Here is a 27,595-nt window from a genome sequence, read left to right as displayed (position 1 = left end):
TCTCTCCGGGTACTCTGGCTTCCTCCCACAGTCCAAAAACATGACTGTCAGGTTAATTGGTCTCTCTAAACTGTCCTTAAGTGTGAGTGTGTGTGTGCATGGCTGTGTGTCCTGTCTGTCTCTGTGTTGCCCTGTTGGTGACCTGTCCAGGGTGACCCCGCCTCTCGCCAGGAACATTAGCTGGAGATGGACACCAGCACCCCTCCTGAACCCAAGTGGGACAAAGGTGTTAGAAAATGGATGGATGGATGTTTGAAGTAAACACTTGATATTTTAAGTTGTTTTGCACGTGATTCTAATTTTTCTGGAACTTTAACAATGTTGTGTGATCTTTGTACATTAAAACATTCAGGTAAAATGCAGTTATGTAAAGAATTTAGTCCTTGTCATGTCCTCAAGTGAACCAACTACAACTTCTAACAAATAAAATATGTAACAAATTGCACAATTGCAATATTTTAATAAAAACAGAAGCAGGATTATGAATAATTTTCCAAATTGTAAATGGTCCTAAACCTGGTCACATTGATTTCTGTGGCAACAGTAGTTATTGGTGTCATTGGCAACTACGACAAACCTGAATGCTCACAAAAAACACACCTAAGCTTCGCAACTGAGTTTATTTATTTTCAAAGCCAACTCGCAACAAAAGCTAATCCATGACTCCTCAAAGAAGGATTCTAATCAATCTAAATCCCTCCATGACAGGTTAGGAAGAAAGTTGTAGAGAACTCTAAATCAGGTTTAGATTATAAAACCATATCCCTGGCTTTGAACTTCTCACCCGTTTCAGACATTAATTGGTCTGGAACATCTAAATTAAATTGCAGAATTTCCTCCTTACCATGTAGATAGGAGTCCTACTAAAACCTGGAGGAAATCCATCCACAAGTTGCTGGACATCAGAGGACTGAAGTCTGACATGATCGGACTGTACTGTAAACCGCATATATCCACAGCAGGGAGAATTAGGATTACAATTTTATTTTCGCTTGCGAACACTGTTAGCATGTGGACGTAAGTCGTTTAGCCAGATGGGAACAAAATGTAACTTTTTGAAACCTCTAGCGCTACACTTAAAGATGATCAGTCATTCCGCACTGTGAAACATAGTGGTGGCACCATCATGCAGTGGGGATGTTTGGACAGGGAACTGGATTGCAACTGATGGAAGATGAATGGAGCTAAATATCAAACATTCCTGACCAAAAGAATATAGCAAGGGCAATAATGCAATGCAAAACCTTTTTTCACCACATAGAAACCCCATCTTACCCTGCTTAGAAATTAGTTAGTGGGAAAAACTTAAAATATGGAACACCCCAGTTGCAAAACTGTGCACACCCTTGAAAAATTGTAATAATTTTCAGCATATCATCTTCAGATTGAACAGAAGATTTTTCAAAAGAATATATGAAAAGTTACAAATATCTGGTAGTTTTATCCGTAAACTATCGGCAGTTTGCTTGAAACCTGGAGGTGTAAGAGGGTTCTATTTTTTTATCATCACAGTGAGTCTAAGGGTTCATTAAAGTTAACAAAATAATGAAAATCAGACAGGAAACCTGCAGATGTGACTCAACATGACTGTGGACAAGTGGTGTCCTCCCAATCTGATAGACATTTGTAAGGTCAAGCATTGCAAATATAATCAAGATGTGGATAGACCTGACCAAAGATGATTTATTGCTGAAATTCAAATGAAAGACGGTTCAACAAGGTGCACAAAAGAATGTGCACACGGGGCATGTTGTGGTGGCGCAGGGGGTTAGCACGCCCCACGTTTGGAGGCCTTAGTCCTCGACGTGGACGTCGCGGGTTCGACTCCCGGTCCCGACGATCTTTTCCTCCCTGTCTGCCTACTGTCGAAAAAATAGGAGCCACTAGCACCGCAAAAACTCTTCAGAGAAAAAAAGACTGTGCACACTATGGGTATGGCTATTTTTCATACTTTACTCTGTTATATATATATGGATTTATGTTGCGTTGAAGTTGGAAAAAGGTTAATGAGTCATCACAGTTTCCCAATTTTCTGACAGTTTTGGTTTTGGTTATTTAGGAATCCGTTTGGTTTTAGTTATGCTTTGTGTAATACGATCAGTCATTTGCAGGCTGACAATAAATCCTGTTGCACAACTTAAGAAAACTCAATCAATTTCGATTACAAGGTATATCTGGGACAGTGTGTCAATTTCACACCTATCTTAGGAAGATGCTCCAGCCATTATAACATAGTTCTCCTAATGCTAGGTTTACTGACATGCTGTTCTCGTTCCAGAGCCTACAGCGGTGTCACACCCTAACTTAACATCTTACTTAACACCGTGGGGAATATCTGGGACTGGATTACCAAGGCTCACCTCAATTGAAATTTTGCCAAGTGATCCAAAGTAAAATCATTCTGTAAAGTCAGTATACATGTATTCATAACTTTAATTTGGACTAAACAGACTAATCGGTCTGAGAACTTTTCATTTCTTAGTCTTTATACAGCTCTTGGTGGATTCTCTATGAAGGGTTTTTTGGGAGGATCTCCAAAGCCTTGAAGTGGAGGAAACCAGAGTAAAACAGAAACAAAGACTTAAACTCATCAGGTTTTAACGGTTAGAGTAGAAATTGCAATGCCCCCTGGTGGGCAAAAGATGCCCAACAATTTCAAATGCAGATTTCCATCTTCCAAACACATTATTGGATCAACATTTATTAGTATAGTTTATAGTATTTATTTTTATTAGTAAAAATAATAAATCAACCTGCCAATTTCTTACTGAAGTATCACTTTTTGCATAACACAAGTTGATAAAAGTACAGCAGGGTTTTCTACAAGTTCTCAGATATGTGTTAAACAATGAAATTGTCCCAAATTGTGCTCAGTTAGCTTCTCACTTTTTCCTCTTCATCTTCCTCGCCATCGCTCTCCTCCAACAGCCGTGACTGGAGAGCTAGCCGCTGAGCCACAGCGGTAACCATGGCAGCGCCTTTCCCACTGCCGTCCTCAGAGACAAGAAACTTGATTTTGCAATCAGGGGTAAGGAAGTGCATTGCTTTCTGGAGCTCGTCACTGTAACTGAGATATTTAGAGAGTCAACATGGCTGCATCCTATAGAGACGCTGACAGAGAGCAATATAAGGAAAGTCACTTATGAAATAAACCACTTTTTTCTGAACATAACTTTTTATAAACGCAGAAAGTCACTATGTTGAGACACATTTTAGGTAGTTAGTCACACCTGTCCTGGGTGACCCCACCTCTCACCCATCGACTACTGGAGATAAGCACCAGCACCCCTTGTGAACCCACTAGGGATAAGTGTGTATGATAATGGATGGATGGAGTCTTCATTCAATGTTTGTAAGCATCTGGTTTCACCTGTTAATAATTCTTCACTATCTGATCAAACCAGGGACATTTCAAATAGCAAAAATGGAAAAATATTAATCTGAAAAGTGGGTATGTTTGACATATGTGTCACAATACTGGGTCAGATGGTCACACAAACAGATACAACAATCCCTCAACTCATAAAGCAGGCTTATCCATACACAAGTCAGGTGAGGTATGTTTGGGAAAATTAAAAGAATCAACACTAATGGAGTTTTCTGTTATAATTTTAAGCTGATGTACTGTATTAGAAAATTGTTATTACTTTTTATTTAGTGCACTGAAAGACCTATTTACCTCGATAAGAATCAGTGTTTGTAGAGAAGCTTCAGGATTATAAACATTTCAGAATTGTCTGACACAAACTTCAAAATAGAACATTTGACCAACCTTCTCTAACTTTGCAAATATACTGACTTGGACAAAAAAAAATGCTTAAAAACACAAAACTTTTGTTTGTTGACAATTGGCACAAGATTTTTTTTCAGTGATGCATAAGAGATTGTTGATGAATAAGAGATTGTCACTGATTGGCTGGCATTCTCACGAGCATTTTGATTGGTCTAAGTACTGGAACCATTAGTTATTTAGCTATTTAGGACATAAAATAAGCAAAGAGTCCTAATATATCAGAGTTTCTGATGTTACATGATAACTGCTAATAAATTTATGAAATATGAAAATAATTTTCTGACCGTTTCAGTTTCTGATATTTTTTCTGAGCAGAAACATAGCATTGCTTAAAAGAAAGAAACACTGTCACTGCTAACACCGATATCTCAGTTGGAAGACAGAAAATCAAACAAACGAAGGGATCCTAGTTTGAAACATAAGTTGACTTTTAATTACATAATTTAATGATTAATGAATTCCTATTGTTGGAACAGCTCCATGAGCAACACACCAACAAGGTGACTTCTGTTCTATGATATGCCAAGTAACCAGGTAAGAAATTTTAAAAACTGAAATTGAAAGACTTTCAAAGGGCCAGGAGAGCTGTTGATCATCACTTTGAGAGTTTATGATAGATCAAGCACTTCATCTTGTGTCTTACTTGGGATGTTTTTTGTAGACGGTCCCATCCACTCCCACTGTAGTCTTCAGATGAGGCAGCCCTCGGTTGACACGAATACGGTCGACGATGGTTGCCAAGGCAGCAGCACAGAGACGAGCAGAACGTGAGGAGATGGTCTCACAGACAAGTCGCACCACACGGGCGTCAACCAAATCCCATGTCAGACCCAATTCAGTCAGAATCTTTTTGGCATTTTCCAGACCACTGTCTGGCCTGAACCAACGACACACAAACAAAAAAAACATAAAGAAGTTAATAGTCAATTTGTCTGGTTAATAAGGACTCTGAATATATTTTTACTGACACTTACTCCTCAATCATAGATATGAACTTTGTCTCAAATGTCTCTTTAGTACGCAGGGCCTCAGACACTTCCCCTTTAAACAGCAGCTTCTTCTCAGTCAGCTTCATCAGCACCAGCCGAACGATTTCCCCCAAATACATTCCACTGATCATCTTCTCAAAGCTGCAAGACAAAAACATCATCAAGACAGGAACAGAAACAGATTACCCAGTTTTTGGGATCTGCTTCCCTCTGGTGGTTAAGCAATTTATATTGAAACTTCATGTTTTACATTATTCTCAAACTGCGGTCTGAGTTGGGATGCCATTAGTGATACTCATTAGTATTAATATATTTTGGGGATTAAAAGTCACTTCAGCTACTGAAGTGACTTGCATCAGTCAAAAAATGCATCATGAAGAATGCATTTTTCTTCAAATATACATTAAATATATGTTTAATATATGTGTCTTAAACATATATTTCAGACATACCTGAATATGAATCAGAGGAGCAGTCAAGCTACTAAAAAGTACTACTTATAGTCTGGAAAATACAGTACTTTATTTTGAGGATTTATACAAACAGTTGTGATACTGGATGACTGAACCAGGAACAAATAGTAGTGTTCCATTAAGCAAAGCTGAAATTTGTATCTGGAAATGATTTTGAATTCAACTTAATTGTCCTTCAGTTACGTTGAATTCAACTTAACTTCAGTTCCAAGCTGGATGCTTTGTTTTGTTATTGGTAATTTTAGATTAATCTTGCTACTTAAAACTTGACAATTCTGATATCTGTGTATTGCCTCCATTGTCGAGGCGGCCGGTCGGAGCTGTGGCTGCAAGGTTGTCGGTGCCTGTCGCGGCGGCAACCCTCGTACCCGTTGGTGGACACCTTCGGTGAGGGATGCCGTCAGGCTGAAGAAAGAGTCCTACCGGGCCTTTTTGGCCTGTGGGACTCCGGAAGCAGCTGATGGGTACCGGCAGGCGAAGCGGCATGCGGCTCAGGTGGTTGCTGAGGCAAAAACTCGGGCGTGGGAGGAGTTTGGAGAGGCCATGGAGAAAGACTTCCGTACGGCTTCGAAGCGATTCTGGTCCACCATCCGGCGTCTCAGGGGGGGGGAAGCAGTACAGCACCAACACTGTTTATAGTGGGGATGGTGTGCTGCTGACCTCGACTCGGGACGTTGTGGGCCGGTGGGCAGAGTACTTCGAAGACCTCCTCAATCCCACCAACATGCCTTCTATTGAAGAAGCTGAGCCTGGGGACTCTGGGTTGGGCTCTCCAATCTCTGGGGACGAGGTCACCGAGGTGGTTAAAAAGGTGGCGGCAAGGCTCCGGGGGTGGATGAGATCCACCCGGAGTTCCTTAAGGCTCTGGATGTTGTAGGGTTGTGTTGGCTGACGCGACTCTGCAATATCGCATTGACATCGGGGGCAGTTCCCCTGGACTGGCAGACCGGGGTGGTGGTCCTCCTGTTCAAAAAGGGGGACCGGAGGGTGTGCTCCAATTATAGAGGGGTCACACTCTTAAGCCTCCCTGGCAAGGTCTACTCAGGGGTCCTGGAGAGGAGGGTCCGTCGGATAGTCGAACCTTGGATCCAGGAAGAGCAGTGTGGTTTTCGTCCTGGTCGTGGAACACTGGACCAGCTCTACACCCTCGGCAGGGTCCTGGAGGGTGCATGGGAGTTCGCCCAACCAGTCTACATGTGTTTTGTGGACTTGGAGAAGGCGTTCGACCGTGTCCCTCGGGGAGCCCTGTGGGGTGTTCTCCGGGATTATGGGGTACCGGGCCCTTTGATACGGGCTGTCAGGTCCCTGTATGACCGGTGTCAGAGTCTGGTCCGCATTGCCGGCAGTAAGTCGGGCTCGTTTCCGGTGAGAGTTGGACTCCGCCAGGGCTGCCCTTTGTCACCGATTCTGTTCATTACTTTCATGGACAGAATTTCTAGGCGCAGCCAAGGTGTTGAGGGGATCCGATTTGGTGGCCTTAGGATCTCATCTCTACTTTTTGCAGATGATGTGGTCCTTTTGGCTTCATCAGATCGTGATCTGCAGCTCTCGCTGGAGCGGTTCGCAGCCGAGTGTGAAGCGGCCGGGATGGGGATCAGTGCCTCCAAATCCGAGGTCATGGTCTTGAGCCGGAAAAGGGTAGAGTGCCTTCTCCGGGTCAAGGGGGGTGTCCTGCCCCAGGTGGAGGAGTTCAAGTATCTCGGGATCTTGTTCACGAATGAGGGAAGAAGGGAGCGGGAGATCGACAGGCGGATTGGCGCAGCGTCTGCTGTCAAGCGGGCGCTGTACCGGTCCATCGTGGTGAAGAGAGAGCTGAGCCAAAAAGCGAAGCTCTCGATTTACCGGTCGATCTACGTTCGGATAAGCGGAAGAAGATGGATGGATGGATGGATGGATGGATGGATGGATGGATGGATGGTGTATTGAATGACCAACAATGCCTGTTAATCAGTGTTCCATACCAACAGAAAATAATGTTAATTTGTTTGTTTGTTTGTTTATCTTTTATTTGTTGTCATGATGTACAAGTCAGCTACTTTTATTTGCATAAATTGTGGTATGTGGAAAACTTGAAACTTATGTTCATGTTTAGGGGCTGCATCCTTCACAGGATCTGTCCAGGCCATTCGTTGACTGCAAAGTCCGGAAGTAAGTGGTTGTGCAATTAAATGGTCTCAGTCAGATTTCACAATACCATAAACTTTTAATTTTTCAACCACCTGATATGAATGTACTTGTATTTAAAAGTATTTATCTCCTCCTTTGCCTGCTATCTCCTGCTTGGCAAATGCAAGGAATCTTGGGATAGTCTGGGCTGCAAAGAATACACTAGATCTGTCTTTTAAATCGGGGAAAAAATTCTGCAGCAGATGTTTGTCAGTCCAGTTGTTGATAGGACCAAGTCTATCTGTTGTTGATAATGAACAATGAAAAATAAAACTGCTTCTGTGCATCTTTAGAATCTCCTCCTAGCTACTAAACATGCTACTTTGATGTTACATAAGAAATGCATCGTGACATTTTTGAGAAAAACATAAATAATCTTGTTTCACTACTCAAATCTCAGTGTTCAACAATATTCCTTAAGCGTTCCACATATTAACAGATATTTTGTAGGAAGGTGAAGAAGAAAAAGACTGTCACTGGGGTAAAAGAAAATTGTAAATATTTTTATTTGACTGAAATATAATAGCTAAAACCTACGTGTGGACTCCGGGGTTGATTGAAGTCCTGTCCACCACCTTGTCAAACTCCGTCAGGATGTCTTCAAGGGAGCCGTCGTCTCCGAAGCCGCCCCACTCTGTGTTGATGCACATCTGTCCGTCCTCTCCCTCCACACGCTTCACGTTCTTCATCTCCTCCATGTAGCAGGCGTTGGTTCCCGTTCCTGTTGAGGAAGAGAAGTCACGCACAGGACACAGCACCTAAAATTAATAGATTCATTTAGGCTTCTTTAATTTTTGCCTGTAGTCATTATTTTATCGTTCAATATATGAACAATATACGTAATTTTTACGTATTTTTGCAAAGGTGTATCTGTAACCCTATGTACAGATATATCTTTGGAAAGATGTATCTGTACATACATCTTTGCTTTTGTCTTGCATGATTTGTTTTGAGGGTTATAAAACTGAAGAGGCCAGTTTTAGATTACTGGTTTAATCTAAAGTTATTTTAGATTAAACCATTAAATTCCCTTAATGTGTTGAGAATTGTTAAATCTTTTGTTACCTGAGGTTAAGAGTTTTCAATACCAAGAGGTGGGTAGTAATTAACATTTACTTAGTTACATTTACTTGAGTAACTTTTCAAGTGAAACGCTTTGAAAATGTTGACTATACAAAGTAAAGCCACAAAGACAAACACAAGCCACAGATTTTCAGTTATAAAAAATTAAAAAAGTGAAATGTTCTCCCTCCATTTCAAAATTATGCACTTCTTTCTTGTTTTTCTTGACCACATTACTATTATTATAGTTTTTCTAATTTAATGTTTATTTTCTTTTGGTTTCAGTTTTATTTTCTTCACTAATCACAGTGTTTATTTGAGGACAGATGATTTCTTTACCAATGATCATCCCAATCTCGCAGGTCTGATCCCGGTATCCGCAACTCATCATTGTACCCACTGTGTCGTTCACCATGGCAACTGAACTGATGTCATAGTCCTGTATAGGAAATGACATACATTGTGTGAGACTGGGATCTGTCTCATGAGGAAAAGTTTTTAAATCACATCAAGAAGAGGACAAAAGCAGCAAAATTATTTTGAAGAAAGTTAGAATATTTAGAGATTAGTAAGCATTATGCGCTGACCCCTCTCCTGTGGATGGCCTCTTTCAGTAGCTTCACCACATCCTCTCCTTCCACCCCAGAGCAGTTGAAGCCTTTAGTCCAGCGGATCAGGATACTCTGCTCATATAAACACAAAAATATCATATATTGTCAGTGGAACCAGTCTTCAACTGTGAGAAGGGACAAACCAACAAGTTTCAGGAGTGTGAGATTAAAGACCTTGTCGATTTCTTTCTGTTCACAGGGAAAAGAGAAGGTGAAACCCATTGGAAGAGTCTGTCCTTTCAGGTTCTGAGAGTCAAGGAACTCACTAAGACAGGCTGCGATGTGATCAAACAGCTGGAAGAACATAAGCACACACAAACATTTTGTTTAAATTCAATTCCTACCCACAAAAACAGAGAAATGTGTTCTTTCTTCAGTGCTGCCAGAAAAAAACGACATTCTGTTCTTGCAGCCACTTAGGAGGAGGTAATTAAGTCATTTCATTCCAGTGTTTTGTAGCTGTGGCACATCTAAAAACTGCAGAACAGTGATCCTTGAGGACTGTAGTTTGACACCCCTGCATTAGATGATAGGAAGCTTCATTTTATAATGCTTTACTGATAACACCCAATTTTATTTGTCCATAAAACCCAATGTTTCTGACTGCTGCCTGGCTCACAGGCTTGTCAGATACATTACCTTACATCACAGAGTACCCCTGTAAATTTCATATTTCAGTACAGATTTTTTCTCAAGACATGCAAAAAGACTCAATGGTTGAGCTCTGTCTCACAAGCATGTCTGTCAAGATGCACATTTATCTCTGACCACTAGTTTTTCATTACCATCTCTCTTTGCAGTTTTGTTATGGCTGTAGTTGAATTTTGAGTCCCAAATGAACCATATTACTATTGCAATTTATTTTAGTTTGTTTACAAGTCTTGGTTTTGCCTTACTCCACACTTTCCCTTTCAATTGCATTCAAAAAGTCAGATATTAATAAAGCTGGATATGTAAATTACCTGTTCTCCGGTTCCCAACATGATTTCTTGAGGGATGGCACAGAGCTGACTGTCCATCTTCACCATTTTCTGCTCCTCCTCCATCACTCTGACGTGAAGCACCCGAAAGTTTGTTCCACCCAAATCTAGTGCCAGGAAGTCTCCTTTCTCTGCAGGCAGGAAACAAAGTACAGGTGATGGTTTGCCTTTAAATCTATGTAGATTCAAATGTTATGGAATTTGATTCCAGGGTTTTCCAGGTCTGGATAACTGCGGAAAAAGAAAATAAAAGCATGGAAAGAAATCTGCATTCCAGGTTTTGTTCCCTCGTTGATTGTTAAAATTTTGTGCCCTTCACGGCCCTCCTTTGTTCCTTGTGTCCTCCCTCCTTTAATTTCTTTCTCAATGTTTTTCCATCTTCTTTGTGCTCTGACTTCCATTTATTGTTGTATTTTTTTTCTTTGGTCCTTCATTCCTTTTGTTCTATCTTCATCCTGTCATCCTTACTTTTTTTGTGTCCTATTTCTCTCTTTGTTGTTTTCTGTTGCCTTGCCTCCAGCCTTTCCTAGAGTCCTTCTGTCTATCTTTCCTTCCTATTGTGCTAACTCCCCATTTTCCTTCCATGTTCCACATTCCTTGTGTTCTTTCCTCTTTTTATCATTCTGTCCTTTTCTTCCTAGTGTTCTTGTCATGTTCCATGTTTTTCTGTGTGTTTATTTTGAGTTTCCTGTGTCTCTGTGTCTCCGTGTTGTCCTGTTCTCCACTCGATTACTCCCAGGTGTTTCTAGTTTCCCTAATTACCTCCTGTGTATTTTGTGTCACTTGTGTGTCTGTGTCTTTGTCGGGTCCTTGTCTCGTTTGGCTGGTAGTTTGTCCTCTGTGTAGCCAGTCCTTCGTCTCGTCCGTTTGTGTTACGGTTGCTACCGGCGTCGAGCCCTGGCTTCCACTCGGTCGTGCTGCCCGTTTGTTTTGGACCATGTTGGACTGTGTTGTTCTGAACATTCTTCATTAAAATCATTCATTTACTTCAACCTGGGTCTACAGCGCCTGCCTCACCACCTTCACTACTGCACCTCATGACAGTTCTAACTTCCAAATTTCCCTTCCTTCTTTCTTTTTTCCTTCATAGTGTCTCCTTCCTTTGCTTTCATTACTTTGTCTTTCCTTTCTAGTGTTTTTCTTTCTTTCCCAGTATCCCAACTCCCAATTTTACTCCATTCATCTTTATGTTAAACATTACTTGGGTCTTTCTTACTTTAATTCTTTCCTTGTATTCTTTCATATCTACTCACCATTTTTCTTTCTTTTTTCGTCCTTGTATTCTATCTACCCATTTTTCTTCCTTCATCCCTTCCTTCCTTCCTTACTTGTATTCTATATATTTTCTTTCTTTCCCCACATCCTTATGTCATGTCTATCCTTTCTCTTTCCTTTCTTTCTTGTACCCTATCTACCATCTTTCTTCCTTCCGTCCTGCTTTCCTTCCTTTGCCGACATTACATATAAAGTCGACCCGCTGTAAGGATATTTACCATAAAGTCACAGCGAATGTTCTTATCTTAAATACAGTAATAATAATAAACAGTATACAGCAATAAACTGAGAAATCAAATGGCTCTGACTGAAAGTAAAAGTCGTACCAGTCCCGTCCGGTGTTGCTCTTACGAAGGTGGGCAGCATCTTGACGGCCGCTCTGTGATGCGTGTGTTTCCCCAGACCTCGGATCATGTCTTTCCGGAGTCGAGTAGAAACTACCTTCAGCTTCTCCAGGGAAAGACGGAAAGGCTCCAAGTGTTTCACTACCTGCACAGAGATACAAACAAACTATCAGATGCTGTTTCACACACTTTAATAAATGTACTATAACTTCACAAGCAGTGAGGAAATATTAATACGGATATAGCGCAGGCGCAAAAATAAGTTAGTGTTCAAATCAAGTGTTCATTTCTCCACCAGATGGCAGCAAAGCACTGCTTTAGAGATTAGCCCAACATGGTGAGTTGGCGACAATTAGGCCCGAGCAGCAAAGCGCTGCGAAGGCCTATTGTTTTTTAGTTTGTTCATGTTAAGGCTGAAATGAACTAGTAGACCAAAAAAGAAGGACAAACAAAATGTTTTTCAGCAATTTAACATTTCAAATAAAGAAGGGCTCAGACAGTGACTTCTCTTAGGAAGTCACTGTAAATTGATACACCTTAAGAAAATCCAGACCAACTGATTTGTCATTCGCATATCTCAGCTCAGCTTGTCTGTGAAGGCTTCATATGTTTGAAAAAGAATGTAAGAGAGCAAACAGCATCACCAAATACAGCATTATTCAGAGAGGCAGCCATGACGCTATTGGTAACTGAGGAGAAGGCCGTGTCCCCTGCAAAATATCTGAAACAGTAAACATCTGAAACACGATGCTCTGATCAGGTGACAGCAAATCTGAACTGTTTGGCTTTTTGGGTCAAAATTTAATCTGGACAGTAACCTCAAACACACATCCAGAGCATCCAATGCTTGGTTTCAATCTAGCACATTCATATGTTAGAATGCTTTGGTCTAAAACTCAAATCCAAATCTAGACCAAAATCAAATTGATAATATATATACATATATCTGTCAGGATCACTGAAAAGTGATCTTGACAGATGTTCTGCGGACCAAGCTTGAGGTATTTTGCAAAAAACATGTTCAAACTAAGTATTCAAGTGTGGTATTCAAGAACTGAATACCACATGCTTTTATGCAAATTTTCAGGTATTTGTACAAAGTGCCAGGTGTTTTAGAATTGCAGTCTGCCTGTAGTTTTAGCAGTAGCAGCAGAGGAAGTGAAGGAAGCTGTTCTGTGTTGCCAATGCTTTCAAATATTAAATTATCATTTATATCATTTATACTCATTTGTATCAGTTCTCTCTTCACAGTGAAGGACGGTTGTTCACAGCGAAGGCAATTTCCGGTAAGCTTCTTAGCATCGGACTGGTGCATTATACACCATGGGCAATATAAGCAATTGGGTAAAATTTAAAAACTTAATGCAGTTCACAATTAATTGTTTCTCAATAGCTGAGAGCCCAGACTCTACAAAGCGAGGTGTCGTTCAAGGGGCTGGATTTACCAGGCTGCAGTTGTGGCCCTTTCTGAGCAGAGTGTTTAAAACAGAATGTTGCAAACCTCACATGCAGACATACAGCTTTTATCTTCTAAAAACAGAGAGCAGTAACTGGCACACTGCTGTACAGGAATGCATGAAGAGGTTATCATGACATGAACTATAAAATATTTAGATTTTTACACAGATTAGGAAACACTGTATCCTTTGAGATTTGTGCCTGTTTTAAAGTACAGTGATGCAAAAGAACAAGACCAGAAAAAACAACGAAAACGTATGAGTTTTATGTTAAGTAAAGTCACTGAACGCTGTACCAATCCTTTATCTTTTAAATGCCACAAACTGGTGATCATGTAATTCCCATAATAAGGACCATATTCTAATGGCTATTTCCTGCAGGATAATGCACCAGGTCACAGAGGCTTAACTCACCTCCAGTGGCCTCCTCAGTCTCCAGAATTCAAGCCATCAGGGAACCTTTGAATGTGGTGCAGGAACTTTTTTCTTTATAAATTAAATGACTTTCTTCCAATTTTTTTATTTGTATTTGTTATTTTTGCAGCTATATTAGTATTAGCTATATTAGTATGTGCTATGTAACTTGTGTAACTTGTGCTCAGCGTTCAACACAATCATCCCACAGTATCTGGCAGGAAAACTGGGACACCTGGGCTTCAGCACCCCCCTGCGCAACTGGCTGCTAGACTTCCTCACCGACAGACCTCAGTCAGTCCGGATCAGACAACACACCTCCGATGTCATCACCCTCAGCACAGGCTCCCCTCAGGGCTGCGTCCTGAGCCCTCTGCTGTTCACTCTGATGACACACGACTGCGCCCCCAGGTTCGCCACCAACCACATCGTGAAGTTCGCGGACGACACAACGGTGGTGGGCCTCATCAGAGACGACAACGACCTGGACTACAGAGAGGAGGTGGAGCAGCTGGTGGACTGGTGCAGAGACAACAGCCTGATCCTGAACGTTGACAAGACGAAGGAGATGATCGTCGACTTCAGGAAGAACCGGCCCAGCCACGCTCCACTGCTCTTCAACAGCTCGGCTGTGGAGGTGGTCAGCAGCACCAAATTCCTGGGGGTGCACATCACTAACGACCTGACCTGGACTGTGAACACCACGTCTCTGGTCAAGAGGGCACAGAAACGTTTGTATTTCCTGCGGAGGATGAGAAGAGCACACTCGCCCCCGCCCATCCTCAAGACGTTCTACAGAAGCACCATAGAAAGCATTCTGACCAGCTGCCTCTCTGTGTGGTGTGGAGGCTGCAGCGCCTCCGACTGGAAGAACGTGAGGAGAGTGGTGCAGACAGCAGAGAGGATCATCGGGGCTCGCCTTCCCTCCATTCAGGACATTTCATCCCAGCGCTGCGTGTCCCGAGGCCAAAACATCGTCAGTGACCCCTCACACCCCCACCATGGACTGTTCTCCCTGCTGCCCTCTGGAAAGAGGTTCCGCAGCATCCGGCGCAGGTCCACCAGGTTCTGAAACAGTTTTTTCCCACTTGCCATCAGACTGCTGAACTCTTAACTGGACTGCACTTAAAATCTGGTCTCCACTTCATACCTTGCACATGTACAGAGCTAAATAACTTCCTTTTTACTGTCATTCCTGCACTTTATATTTTATATTTATATTCATATTTTATATTGTATTTTATTTTTATTCTGGAGTAACCTCATAACATTGAAAGCTCAAAACATTGTCCTGAGCCGTATGCAACGAAATTTCGTTCTGTATTCACCCTGTGCATGCAAAATGACAATAAAGTCAGTCTAAGTCTAAGTCTAATTTTTTTGAGAACATTTTGTGTTATGTTTTCTGGCCATTTGGAACAGTTTGCTTGTTTCCCTGTTGTCTTTGTCCATTTGAAGTTCAATTGTCTGAGTGTTTTATGAAATATTTAAGAGGTGGCATATGCAGGGAGAAAGCCTAACTGGTTCAGTGAGGTAATGATCCTCTGGAGATGGAAGAACAATTCAGTCTTCTCTACCTGTTTTAATCATATCCGTCAGAGCTCGAAAATTATATGGCTCAATTCTATTAAACTCTGTTTACGATAGACACTGCATTTATGAGCAGTAAAAGCATTGATGAAGGTGGGACTAAGGTAAAACAAGATAGCAGAAGCTTACTTATGATCATGATCTGCTTTTGCTGCTGTCAGACTCCACAGGTGTCTCTATAGATGAATTGGAAAGATAATGGAACCTTTTTCTACTTTAATGATTTGTAAGTCAGAGCAACGTCAGTTAGAATTCATTTAAAAGCAGAAAAAAATACTTGTCAGATGTCAAGTAATTATAAGACGAAATATCAGCATCAGGACAAATCATGCAATGGAAAAACACAAATATCTTACATTTAAAATAAGACAAAACAATAACTCAGTAAGATATATTACTCTGTTATAAAGTCAATAATACATTAATACTGATGAAAAGGTACTACCGGTACTTACAGTGGCAAATTATATTATTTCACTAAAATAATATATAATAAAATAATATATTCACTTAAAATATTCTTCCCATATTTCAAGTGAAATAATCTGACAGTGGAACTAATACTTTATAATTAATACTAAGGAGTTATTAACCTAAATCAAGGTCCTATATCTTGGTTAGAAGTTACTTGTAAGTTAGTTTTGTCTTTTTTCAAGTGTACTGAGATCTGTGCAGCTTCTGCAGAGTTAGCATGAACCTTCTGGTTGCTTTTCTCAGTAATGTTATTCTTTCCTGACCTGTCAGTCCAAATTGAACTGAGGTCTTTGATATTGGTTTAAAACCTTAGTCTCCTGAAATGTCACTAGAGCTCATGATGCTATTCCTTGGTGCTTGGTCTCCATGATGCTATTTGTTCCTTAATGTTCTCCTTTTTCCTCCATTTGAAAATGATGCTCTCCTTGAAATCTCAATAAAACACACTGAAGTATACAAGTGTAATGTGACTACAGGTAAATATTTCAAGTTTTAAGGGGAAATTGGGCAATATGTTTGCATTTTAAATGTAGGTGTAAATGTAGATGCTCCAGGTCTCAGTTATTGTTGTTAAAAGCATCAAACTTTGAAGTTTGAACAGCAGAAATGATTTTGTATCCTCAGTGAGGCACAGCTCCAAATCCAACCTGAGGATCATGTTGTGAAACAAACTTCCAGGTTTCAACACAGAGACCACGGCTCATGTGAAAGTATAAAGGTGAGTGTTTTAGTTGGCTTCTGAAGCCCTGACATCATATGCTTTTACCCCATAAGGCAAGTTTCAACAGCTCTGTCGCTGTTGCACAGGTCGAAAAACTGTCAAGAATAAAGCTGAGGGCAGATTATAACATGCATGAAGAAAGAATGTGTTGTCATGACAACAAAAGGAGGAAACTACAGCTGGCAGCCGACATAAAGTTTAAAGTCAGGTTGTGTAATATTTGTGGAGGCCTAAACTGGAGCCTTATAAACAAAAGAACCCTGAAATCAACACATTGATGATATTCTAACAGCATACAACTTTAAGGAGCCTCAGGTTTTGAACTTTTCCTGTCTTTGCGTTGAGTTGTGTGAGCTCTGGTAATTATCCAAAGGTGTGTTTTATCAGAACTTGTCTCTACATGCTGGATTCAAATTTAAATCCAAAGGACACATGGCAAATCGAGGTTAACTCTAGAGCCACTGGCTTCCATTGTTAAAAGATAATTTCATAAGTGACCAAGAAAATCATTTGGAAGGAGAGAGAAACTGTTCAGCCTTATTATTAGTTTGTTTTACATGCTTCAGTACTTTCAGTTTAATATTTTCCATGCGAGTATGTTTAAATCAATTAAAAACGAATTTTGCTACAGAAGTTTCTGTTTGATTATGTTATCTCCTTCTGAGTATTTAATTTGTGCTTAAATAAAACATTCTCACGTGTTTTACTTTGTTTGTAGTTTATAGTGAATTTATACAAATATGAAAAAATGTGTCTGGCTAATACAAAAAAATCTTTTTTAGTGGCTCTGCAGAATATGCAACTGGATCTATGAAAAGAAATTGAACTGGCATGCTAAAAACAGATCAACTAATCTATAAAACTAAATGTTTAATAAATTAATGTCTTAGGCTTATCTATTTTTCTGGACTATCTGTAGTCACACTTGACCTTCAATGACCTTCAGCTTTCATTAACGTTTTTACAATTTGTTTATTTCTTATTTTTAATTTAGACAAGGTATTTTCAAACAAATAAATGATATAAACAAGTAAAATTAAGTAAATAAAATAGAGACTTCTTACCTACTTTTTAAATTTATTTTTTACACAAATGAATACATAAAAATAGAGATTTAAGTTAAAGACTAACATCTACAATGCAACTAATAAATTTGACTTAATTTAGGATGTCTCATGATGTCTGTGACTCTTAGATGTGTCTGAGAATAAAGAGGAGTGCTGCTGAAACTCCCTTCTGATCAGATTTAACCCTGATAAACTTGAGTTCATGTGGTAGAAAACTGGAAGTAACCTCCTCTCAAATAAAGGAAATGAAGGTATTATTGAAATGAAGCAGCTGATCTTCCTCTGTAGGAATCAGACTCTAAGGTTTCTTAATCCAAGGTTCCCACAACAGAAACGCTGAGTTCCCAAATCAGTCATAGTCTCTATTCCCACAACGTGACCTCAGTCACAGAGAGCAGAATGAAAATATGACCAGGTCAAAATACAGTTGCATTATTTCTTCTTTCAGTTCATTTTGCTACAGCAGTACATGTGCTGTACACAGGCACGTGCAAGGGGGGGGGGGGGCTTGAGCCCCTGCCGTTTTTATCCTTGATGCCCCTAGTGCCCTTTTTGAGTTTTTTTATTTTTATTTTTAATCTGTATGTCAGAAGGCCTGTTTGTGCCCCTCAGCAATAATATGTAGCTAAATGTCATAATTTAGTAAAAATAAACTAGTCTTGCTGCCCTCAGTCTAATAATGACTCTCAGTTTCTGCCTCCATGTTGTTCAGTTTCTGCCTCCATGGTGAGGAGGAGGAGGATCTGTTCCTCTAACTATCAAATTATGGGCAAGAATATTTTTTCATACACTGGTTTGTGAATAAAAACATAGGTTGACGTTAGAAAACCTGTTTCTATTTATATTTTTATAATCGTCCTTGCAATAGCGGGACAAAACCTGCCTCGCCCATAAACACAGAAATGCTTCGGCTGCAGAGAAACTTCTGACTTTTAACTTGATCATTCTGCTAAAAGCCCGGTTCGCTACAGGCAGCTTGAGTTGGTCCACCGACAGATATAAAGAATATCTGTCTTTATATCAGACATCCTGATATAAAACACGGTACCGACTGTCACCGCGAGTAGCAACGTAGATCAAAGCCCCGGTACCACCTGGTACCACCTGGTACCACCTGGTACTGTGAAGGAAAAATTTAGTAACAATATTTAAATAAATTTTAATGTACACTTTATGATGTTTTTATTAAAGGTTTGCACTCAGTTGCAGCTCAACAGGACATATGCTCTTCTGACCCTCCTCAGATAAGTGAAGAACAGGGTGTTCAGCAGTTAGAAATGTGAGACATGGCTAAGGTTATAAGCCTAGTTTGTAGAAGTTCAGTTACTAGTATCTGTTTAGCCATCAGTAGAGAGGCCTTTTTGGAGAAATGCCTAAAGTTGAGCTGTGAATGTGTATGCTACCCTGCTCGACTGAAACTTACAGATAAGTAACGTATAGATTTTTACCTGACACTTGAGCCAGGGGGTGTGACTAAGTAATGTGTGATGTATCCTATGTAAATGAGGGGACGTTCAGCCCCAAGTCAGAACTCATCCAATTCTCACTGAGATGTGAGCTTTGTATGTTTTCTCCATTTGCAAATGTTAATTAAAGCTGTGTTTGTTCTCTTTTATAGCTGAAGTTTGGTCTCGAATTTTGTGCAACTTAACAGTACCACCTGCTGATTTGTTTGCTCTGCTTCTCCTTAACGTTTCTACCAGGCAGGTTAAAGCCGCTGCTGACGGGATCTGGGCTGGAGGTTCTGGGCTGTAAATAGTACATTTAAATCCTAAATGTACTATTTATTTTTTTCTAAGCTGAATGCATTAAATAAAATGTAATAACATTGTCATTCTCTATAAATGATGCTACAGGTTTAGATCTATGGTCTGTGTTACAATTAAACCATTTCTAGGGGTCCCTGAATGTCTGGAGGCCCCTGAGTGTCTGGAGCAGAGGTGTGACCAAGTCACTGTGTTGCAAGTCTCAAGTAAGTCTCAAGTCTTTGTCCTCAAGTCCGAGTCAAGTCTCAAGTAAAGACAGGCAAAAGTCGAGTCAAGTCTCAAGTCAGGAACCTTTAATTTCAAGTCATTTCGAGTCGTTTTTATTTTATTTTTTTATAATTTGCAATTATACATAAAATTCAAATAATAGACCATTTGTTCGTTTTAAGATATGTATTTATCTCAAATGATAGAACATGTGTAGCTGAACACAAAGTATAAAAAACATTTTTAAATTGGACCACTTTATTGCCCAGTTCTGTTAAACTTGATATTCAATAAAAAAAGACGAAAATGCTGACATTTCCACAGCACAATACAAAGAACCATAACAGCAGTTTTTTCCTCTTTTCTCTGACCTGTCAAAACAATATATTGTCAATATAAGTTCCCAACGTAGATGTCTTCAAACACACCAACCATCCTTAGATGATACTAGACCCGGCTCATCATCATGATGGGACAGAGAGACTCTGTTCCCTGTGTTCAGGTCCAGAATCTGCTTTCTGTTCCGGAGCTCCGCTCACTATCCACCGGCTTCCTGAGCTAACACGGTGCACATTATTTGTGGAGGCATTTGAAGGACCGGATTTATGGTAAATAATCACCAATTTAACCCGGAGTACACATGCTAACACGAAGTTAGCTAAAGTCAGCTATCTTACAGCAAAAGAAAAGTGCCACCTACCGATCTTTGTGAAGCTTCAAATGCCGGACAAAGTTGGACGTCGTGGCATTTCCATCCGATATTCTCTTCTTGCATGTTTTACAAGTTGCAGTTCGTTTTTTAGTCGAAAGTTCATAACCTACGTAGCCAAAAGAAATTACTCGCGGAAGCATATTGAGCGGTTATTTCGTATTTCGTTCCCTGAGCTCTGTAGCTTTGCCGCGTTTTTTTAAACATCCAAATCCTGTTAATTTGATTGGTTGTGCTGCAGCTACGTACACATACATACATAAGGAGAGAGGAAAACCATAGTGACGGTCTGCGCATATTGATGCGGAATGAGTGAAATTAATTAATGACGCCACTTTATAAATAATGTGTTTTAAATTTTAAGACTTTGAGTAAAAAATATCAAGTCTTTTCAAGTAAACAGCTTCAAGTCGAGTCAAGTCCCAAGTCAATGGCATGAAAGTCAAAGTCAAGTCCGAGTCTTTGAGCATTTTTTCAAGTCAAGTCTCAAGTCGTGATTTTAACGACTCGAGTCTGACTCGAGTCCAAGTCATGTGACTCGAGTCCCCACCTCTGGTCTGGAGGCCCCTGAATGGGCCCTACCAGCAGCTACTGAGTTTTCTTTGCCTTGATATTCCAGTCTTATAATTCTAGATCTAGAAGTTTAACATCAAACTATTATATAGAGTTAACCCCTTTGAGTTTTTTGATCTATAAATCAGTCTGCAGCCAGGTTGTTCTAGAGGTTAAATGGATATTATTAGGGCTTAATTAGTAAAATGGCAGCAAATTAGCTTATTTCATAACTTCATAACCTTTGACCTTATCTCCTCTGGTCTGTTTAACAGCTACAGTCTCAGATCAGCTCAGCCCTCCAGGACTGTCAGCAGCAGAAACAGAAACTTTTTACCTGTTGGGGAAAATATAGACTAGATTTGCTTTGCAATTCCACACATGATGGCAATGATATAGTAGGATCCAATTAGATTCTTGATTGATAAGGGGTGTTGCTATGTATGGAGTTTTTGTTCAATGTGCCCCTTTTTTAAATTTGAGCCCCTGCCCCTCCATAGGTCTCTGCACGGCCCTGGCTGTACAAGCTTAAGTTTAAACTTGTACATATGCTAATACTTGCTGTGACAGTTGTTTGTAACTGAACGAAAAACAGTAACATTTATCATTAGCAAACAAAATGTGAACTACAAGCCATATCATTTGATGTCGACACAATGGCTTCCATCCGGTTTGGAATAAAAACTGAAGCAAAGGGACTTCAGTAATTTCTCAGATTTTATTTTTTTTTACATCAACGTCATTAAAAAACGCTTTAAAAATTAGGTATTCTGTTTAGTTAATAAATGTCAAAATGATTTTACAACCAACTTTCTCATGAACTAGAGACAAGTTGGCAAACCTTGGGTACATACTTATTGTTGTGTTCTGTAACATAGCTAACTAATCTTAGCAAAATAATCTAATTAATTTGTTTGTATCTGCAATAACTTTTCAAACTTTGCAGGAAAGCATTCACAACCAAAGATTGAATCATATTGAGTCTATAATTTGATGCGATAAAAAATATGTTTTATGTACTTTTGTGAAGTACATGAATGACAATAATTATCTATTACATTCTAAACACAGTTTTATCATATTAGGAGGTTTGGTGCTTAGGAATCCTCCAGCTTTGGTGTTGGTACTCCAAAGGTGTTTGCAAATATTAACAAAGCTCCATAAAGCTGTTCCAGTTTACACAAAAAATACAGACTGTTAGAGTAGTGACATGCTAATAGAAGGGGCTCATGGTGAACAGCGTTATTTTTAGCAATAAGTGTCTATCACATTAATTATTTGTTTCTAACTGATGATAATTTCCTTTTTCAAGCAACACATACCTCTTTGAGCCTGTCTGGAGGGATGCCATCCAGGTGAAGAGTAGCAGTGTTTCCGCTGATGCCACTCATATTTATTTCAGTGTTGTTCATCTGGACAGAGAAGAATAAAGTTAACCCTAAATTAGCTTTATTTAAGATCTATTTGAGAGGAGTTAGTTACATATAAAATTATATTGTGGTTATTTATTCCAGTGTTTTGTTATTGAAGTTAGCTAGAGTACCTAATGGCAGCAGCTAACAGTAAAAGATTCACAAAGTCTTAGCTCTTAATTAATGGATTGTTGTCCATTCATTTGTCAATTTGTCACAGAAATTTGTTTTTCATGAAAGTTCTACTTTTTATTATTACTTTAAAGTGTGAGGTATGAATACCTCCTCTGTTTTTACATTTTCATATTTCCAACAGTGTTATCCCATTTTTTTGAAGGAGCTAGAAAATGTTTAGATGATCCAATTGTAAAAAGTCATGTCTGACTCTGAGTTACATCTTAAAAATATGGTTTGTCTTCAGGTTGACGCTGGAACTGGTCCAGTATTTGCTTTACTATTGCAGTCTTATAGCCATAGAAGTGCTTTAAACCTCTTGTCCACAATACCCTTTAGTATATTATTAACTAATGAATGAATAAGTGTAGATCTAACAATGCTTTGAGGCATTTTGGTTTTGTTAGCATTATATTTTATTTATATACAAGAACAAGATTAAATGCCTGTGATCATATTTGTTTCTATAAGAGTAATGACAATAAACTAGCAGAAAAGGGTTTTGTTCACTTCTTAGAGCTTAAACTGATCAATAAAACAGATGGGGGTCTATTTAAAACAAAAATGTAAAATAAGAGAATTCTATGAGTAGTGCTGAAGTGAAAAATCACACAACATAATTTTTTGTTACTAACGTGATTCTGGGTGTTAAATTCTACTTCTAAATTAAGGAAGATGCAGCTTTACATAAGAAAGGGAACAAGCATGACCTTCAGTCGAAGCATTATAATAAAAACTAATAAAACCAGTCGAAACACAAACATACCAACATGGAGTGAATTTAAACAAGCTGAATGCTACCGGATGAAGTGTGTCAATAAAACACACCTTTCAGGTATGGAAAGTTATAACCTGAACATCTCAGGTAATAATTTAAAGGAGCTTTGATGAGAGTAGTGTCTTTGTGTTGGAGACTTTCCTTCATCTAATTTATTAAGAAGATTGGTAACAATCAGTAAAACGTATTAGCTTTTCACATGTTCTATTAGAGCTTTTTGCTTTAAGCTCTTTTTTTTTTTTTTTTAGAAAACACCTGTATTCTGAGGCAAAGCAGCAAACTTTCTTAATGTTTAGAATTTTTTTCCCCCAGAACCAGACTGAATTACAAAGTCATTAGAAAAATAATAGACAGGAAAACTGGAAAACAAAGAACAGAGCCATATTTCAATAACACTGGAGGCTGTGAGGCTCAGTGCAGAACCTTAGAAAAAAAAGTATCGGCCAAAGGAGAATCAACAATAAATCTGTAGACACCTTCATTTACAGGTTGTGTTTCGTAAATGACGCAACAGGTCAGGGATTTTCTGTTTGCACTTTTGATAATTTGTAATCACTGTTTGGCCTCAGTTACTGTTTCTTTTCTCAGGTAAAATGTTGTACCTGTTTCTCAGTTTACTTCTCCTTGCTCCACTGTGCCATCTCTCTCTCTCTGTTTCTCTCTCACTCTCTCAGCCTACCTCATGCTCTCTCCCCACAGCTGCATCCTATTTCTAATTAGCACCAGCCCATTGTCTAGTATTTAACCTGCTCCCTTTTATTAATTTCCTGCTTGTTCCTTCATCTTGCCCCAAGTTACTTGGTTTAACTGTGGTACTTCCAGATTTGTTAATTGTTTTGAATTTATTTTTAATAAACTCCAATTATCATTATTCACCTGAACTTTGCATGACAGGCAACTAATTAAAAAGTTATTATTTTTCAACCAATTGAAAATACAAAAAAGGTAATGACAGGCAAAGTTACCAAAAGTGACCCACATTTGATATCACTATATTATAAGCACAAAAAACATTTATTAACTTTATCTGGATGCAATAACTCAAAACCGTCTCTGAGAAAGAATGTTACTTTTGTGTAGATATGTTTCTACACAAAACATATCTACACAAACGATATAGCTGAACTTGTTCAGTAGGTTCTTGGCTGCTTTCCAAACACCAGCCAATAATTTATAAAGTAGCGCTGTGTCTTGTTAGTTCAGGTACCTAAGCTGCATTTTCTTTTAAATGTTTTAGATATGTTCTATGAAAAAAATACTGAATACCTTGCAGTTGAATTCAACAAAAAATCCACAATTCCTATACTGTGAATAGTCGCGGGTCCACTGTCAATGACTTCCTGGGTAAAATCCAACGTCTGCTGCCTCACATACAACCACTTCCCTAACAAAGTCCTTACTGCAACACAATGTTTTACAGTTTAACTAACTTATTAGAAAAAAAACTGAACTAAATACTCTTCTATTAACAGTTTTATATAGATAGTTTTCACTCTTGTCTCAATCTGCAAAGCTAAGAAGAAAACACTAAAGGCTCCTTGTATTTTAGAAAGCTGCCTATATACCAAACTGTGCTTTAAATGAACTCTTCCTCACTTTTTATTGAAGAATAATCTAGTTGAAGTCTGACCAGTCTGAATATATACAATTTTGAAATATAGAAGTACAAAGGCAGTGCAGGTTTTATTGAAAGTTGTTTAATTTAGTGAATAATTAGCTACGGAGTCAATACCGATTTTAGCGTCATAAAGCATCTGTTGTGTACAGCAATACCTAAAATACTGGTCCAATCATTCCCATTGATTGGACATGCAAAGAAAAGAATACTAGTGTAAAGGAGCAATTGAATGTAACACTTCTTTTTTTAATTATTGAATTCAGCTATGATTTCTCTTGTCTTAATCTCAGTTCATATCCAACATTTGGTAGCAATGTTAAAGCTAAATTAAACAAATGTGGTGTAATTTAATTGCTTTAAGGCACAGTAAAATATTTAAGGGGCAATAATCCATGCCCATTCACAGTTCCTGGAACATGGGCATGGATACCAGTTAAACCCAAAAGGGATTGTGAAAATATCAACTCAAACCATTATTCTCTACTGAATCCTGCCAGTAGAGAAAGTCATTTGGCAAGATCTAGAATTACTACAAATTCTGAATTTAAGGACAATGATCTGTGGCGTGCTGTGGGGCAATGCACAATCCACATATGGAGATCTTAGTCCTCGCCGTGGATGTTACAGGTTTGAATCCTGGCCTAATGACCTTTGTACATGTCTTCCCCTTCGTTACCCACTTTCCTGTCTAACCACTCTCAAAAAAAGGCTGCTAGAGACAGTAAAACTTTTTCTTTTTGAAAAATAATCTGCATATCTGCAGATCAATTGGAGTTGGTCGGCAGAAAATTTCAACCTACACGGATCACTGGAAACATGACCTGTTGACAAGGTTCCCAATGATTAAAAATAACCGCCTGTTATTATTATTTTATTTGTTTCATAAGAGTATAGCAAAATTGAAAAACAAGATTGTCATAACATAATATCTGGACTGTTGGTACCTCCACCATAATTTGGTTGCAAGAAACTGTGTGTAAACAGGTTTTGGGTTAAGGTCTAGATTGGAATTAGGTTTATTACAATCAAAAACAAAAGTTAAGAGGGTATAAAACAAGCAAATAATAAAATAGAGATAAAAATTGGAAATTAAAAAAATATGAGAAAAAGAATATTCAGGGATAAGTACACATAGAACAGAATAGTGCTCAGTTGTATAATAATGGCTGTTTATGCTAATATTTTCTTCATCTGTCACTGCATTATCCTCAAAACTATCAAATGTTGGTTGTCGTATAAAATTTCAAGTTAAATTTCAAGTTAAGTTAAAACTCTTGGTGTGCAAAAGAATAGCAACTCATGTAGTCTTTTTAAATTAAGAACAAAGATCAAGATCAAATCCATTCGTCCATTTGTCATGCTATCCTTACGGGCTCACATAGAAAATTGGCACCTAACAATAGTTTCTAATTCCTTTTGTTGGCCTCTATCAAAGCAACGCCCTAAAGAGGGTGTTACCTAACGTGTCATTTCCTTTAACCTTACCTTTGCGAGCATTAGATCTATGTATCTGTGTGTGGGTGGGTGTGTGGGGGGCAGGGGGTGCGTGGGGGTGTGCATGCGTGTGCTTAAGCTGAACTTGAACTATTTTACAAAGAGGAATGGACAAAATTTTCAAACTGTACATGTGCAATAAAGATGGTATTTAAAAAACAAAAATTGTGACTAATGGCTCCATAATGTGGTGTAGAAATGCACACCACACTTCTGAAATTTCAGTTGTGAAATGAGTAAAAATCTTTTCACAACCTCACATCCACTTCACAATTATATACTCGGTTTTTGATCTGATGTAACAGTCCAATAAAGTGCTCTGATTTTTGAGGCTGACAAATTATTTAGTGTACACAACAACATAAAATGTCTGCTGCTAATGCAAAATAATTTCTTGTGCTTTTTCCAAAAACATGTGTGAGTTGCAATTCCTTAGTGAGAAAGAAATTCCTAACCAGTGAGAAAGTTACCAGTAAATCCATGACTTTTTGCTGTTTTTCTTTTTGGCTTTTCTGAGTTTTTGCCTGACTTTGAGGATTTTGTACTATTTATTTATATGAGATTCTTAAAACTGAAGAATTGGTTTCTACCTTCTAGTAAATCTGAAGGGGGAAAAATTATTCCTGCGGAATTTCTGAAAACATATCAGGCTTTTTGAAATTCTGTTAAAAAATATAATTTTTGCTGTTCTGCTCTGTAGTATCTTGAAATTCCCTTTCAGAATTTGACAGATCAGCAAAATCTGATATTTGATAGCCTTTAACAAATTATTTTAGGACATTCCTGAATTCCGGCTGATGGTGCGTTCACTGATGCGTGAGGGGAGATGCATGCTCCACCCACCAACACCTGAACCGCCCATTTTTCATTCAGCCAAAGCACATCTTGTTCGACAGGTTTGCTAGTTCTACTTGATGAATTGAACTACTTCTAGCTCCAGTCATTAACCCGGAAACACCATCAATCTCGCGTGAAAAGTGAAGGTCCAGCTCAAGCTTTTTACATAAATGTCACCCGGATCAAGAAAGCAGTGGGTGAACAGCTGACATAAGATAATCCAAAACATTAACCAACGCTCAGAAAACGCAGTTTTGAATGTGTTTCAGATTTCTTCTCATCATATCTCACTCTTTGTGTTGTAGTTGACACTTTAAACCAACCCCTTTTTTAAATGATTTTAGAAAAAGAAAATGAAACTAAGCCCATCATCTATCTACACCGCTCATCTGATGTGCCAAACAAATTTTCTAAAGGAGAAAGACCAGCGAAGAAAGAGAAACTCACCTTTGCGTTTTGTGCTGCGCCGCTCCAACTCTGACGATCTAACTTCCTCAGTGAATGAAAGGCTGAGGTAAGCGCAGAGTGCAGGATAGTGTTACACCCCCTCACGCGCTGCAGGGCAGGGAGGCGATGGAGACGCCGCGCCAGGGATCCAAACTGCTGATTTATTCTAGAATACTGACCTAAAG

At 39.0% G+C, this 27,595-nt stretch overlaps 1 protein-coding gene across 1 annotated transcript; it reads right to left on the bottom strand.

Moving 5' to 3' along the window:
• Nucleotides 1-965: 965 nt before the first annotated feature.
• On the bottom strand, nucleotides 966-27,595 carry LOC114152600 (hexokinase-2-like). Its single transcript, XM_028030542.1, has 11 exons — nucleotides 27,411-27,595; nucleotides 21,973-22,062; nucleotides 11,676-11,838; nucleotides 10,057-10,205; nucleotides 9,269-9,388; nucleotides 9,071-9,166; nucleotides 8,823-8,922; nucleotides 7,959-8,142; nucleotides 4,768-4,923; nucleotides 4,437-4,670; nucleotides 966-3,067 (listed from the first exon to the last, which is right to left on the bottom strand). Exons 2-11 carry the CDS (start codon nucleotides 22,060-22,062, stop codon nucleotides 2,875-2,877), a joined length of 1,485 nt encoding a protein of 494 aa, XP_027886343.1. The 5' UTR covers nucleotides 27,411-27,595; the 3' UTR covers nucleotides 966-2,874.

Source organism: Xiphophorus couchianus, chromosome 11 (genome assembly GCF_001444195.1).
Source record: "Xiphophorus couchianus chromosome 11, X_couchianus-1.0, whole genome shotgun sequence".
NCBI lineage: Eukaryota > Metazoa > Chordata > Actinopteri > Cyprinodontiformes > Poeciliidae > Xiphophorus > Xiphophorus couchianus.
This window is presented reverse-complemented; position numbering and strand designations above follow the sequence as displayed.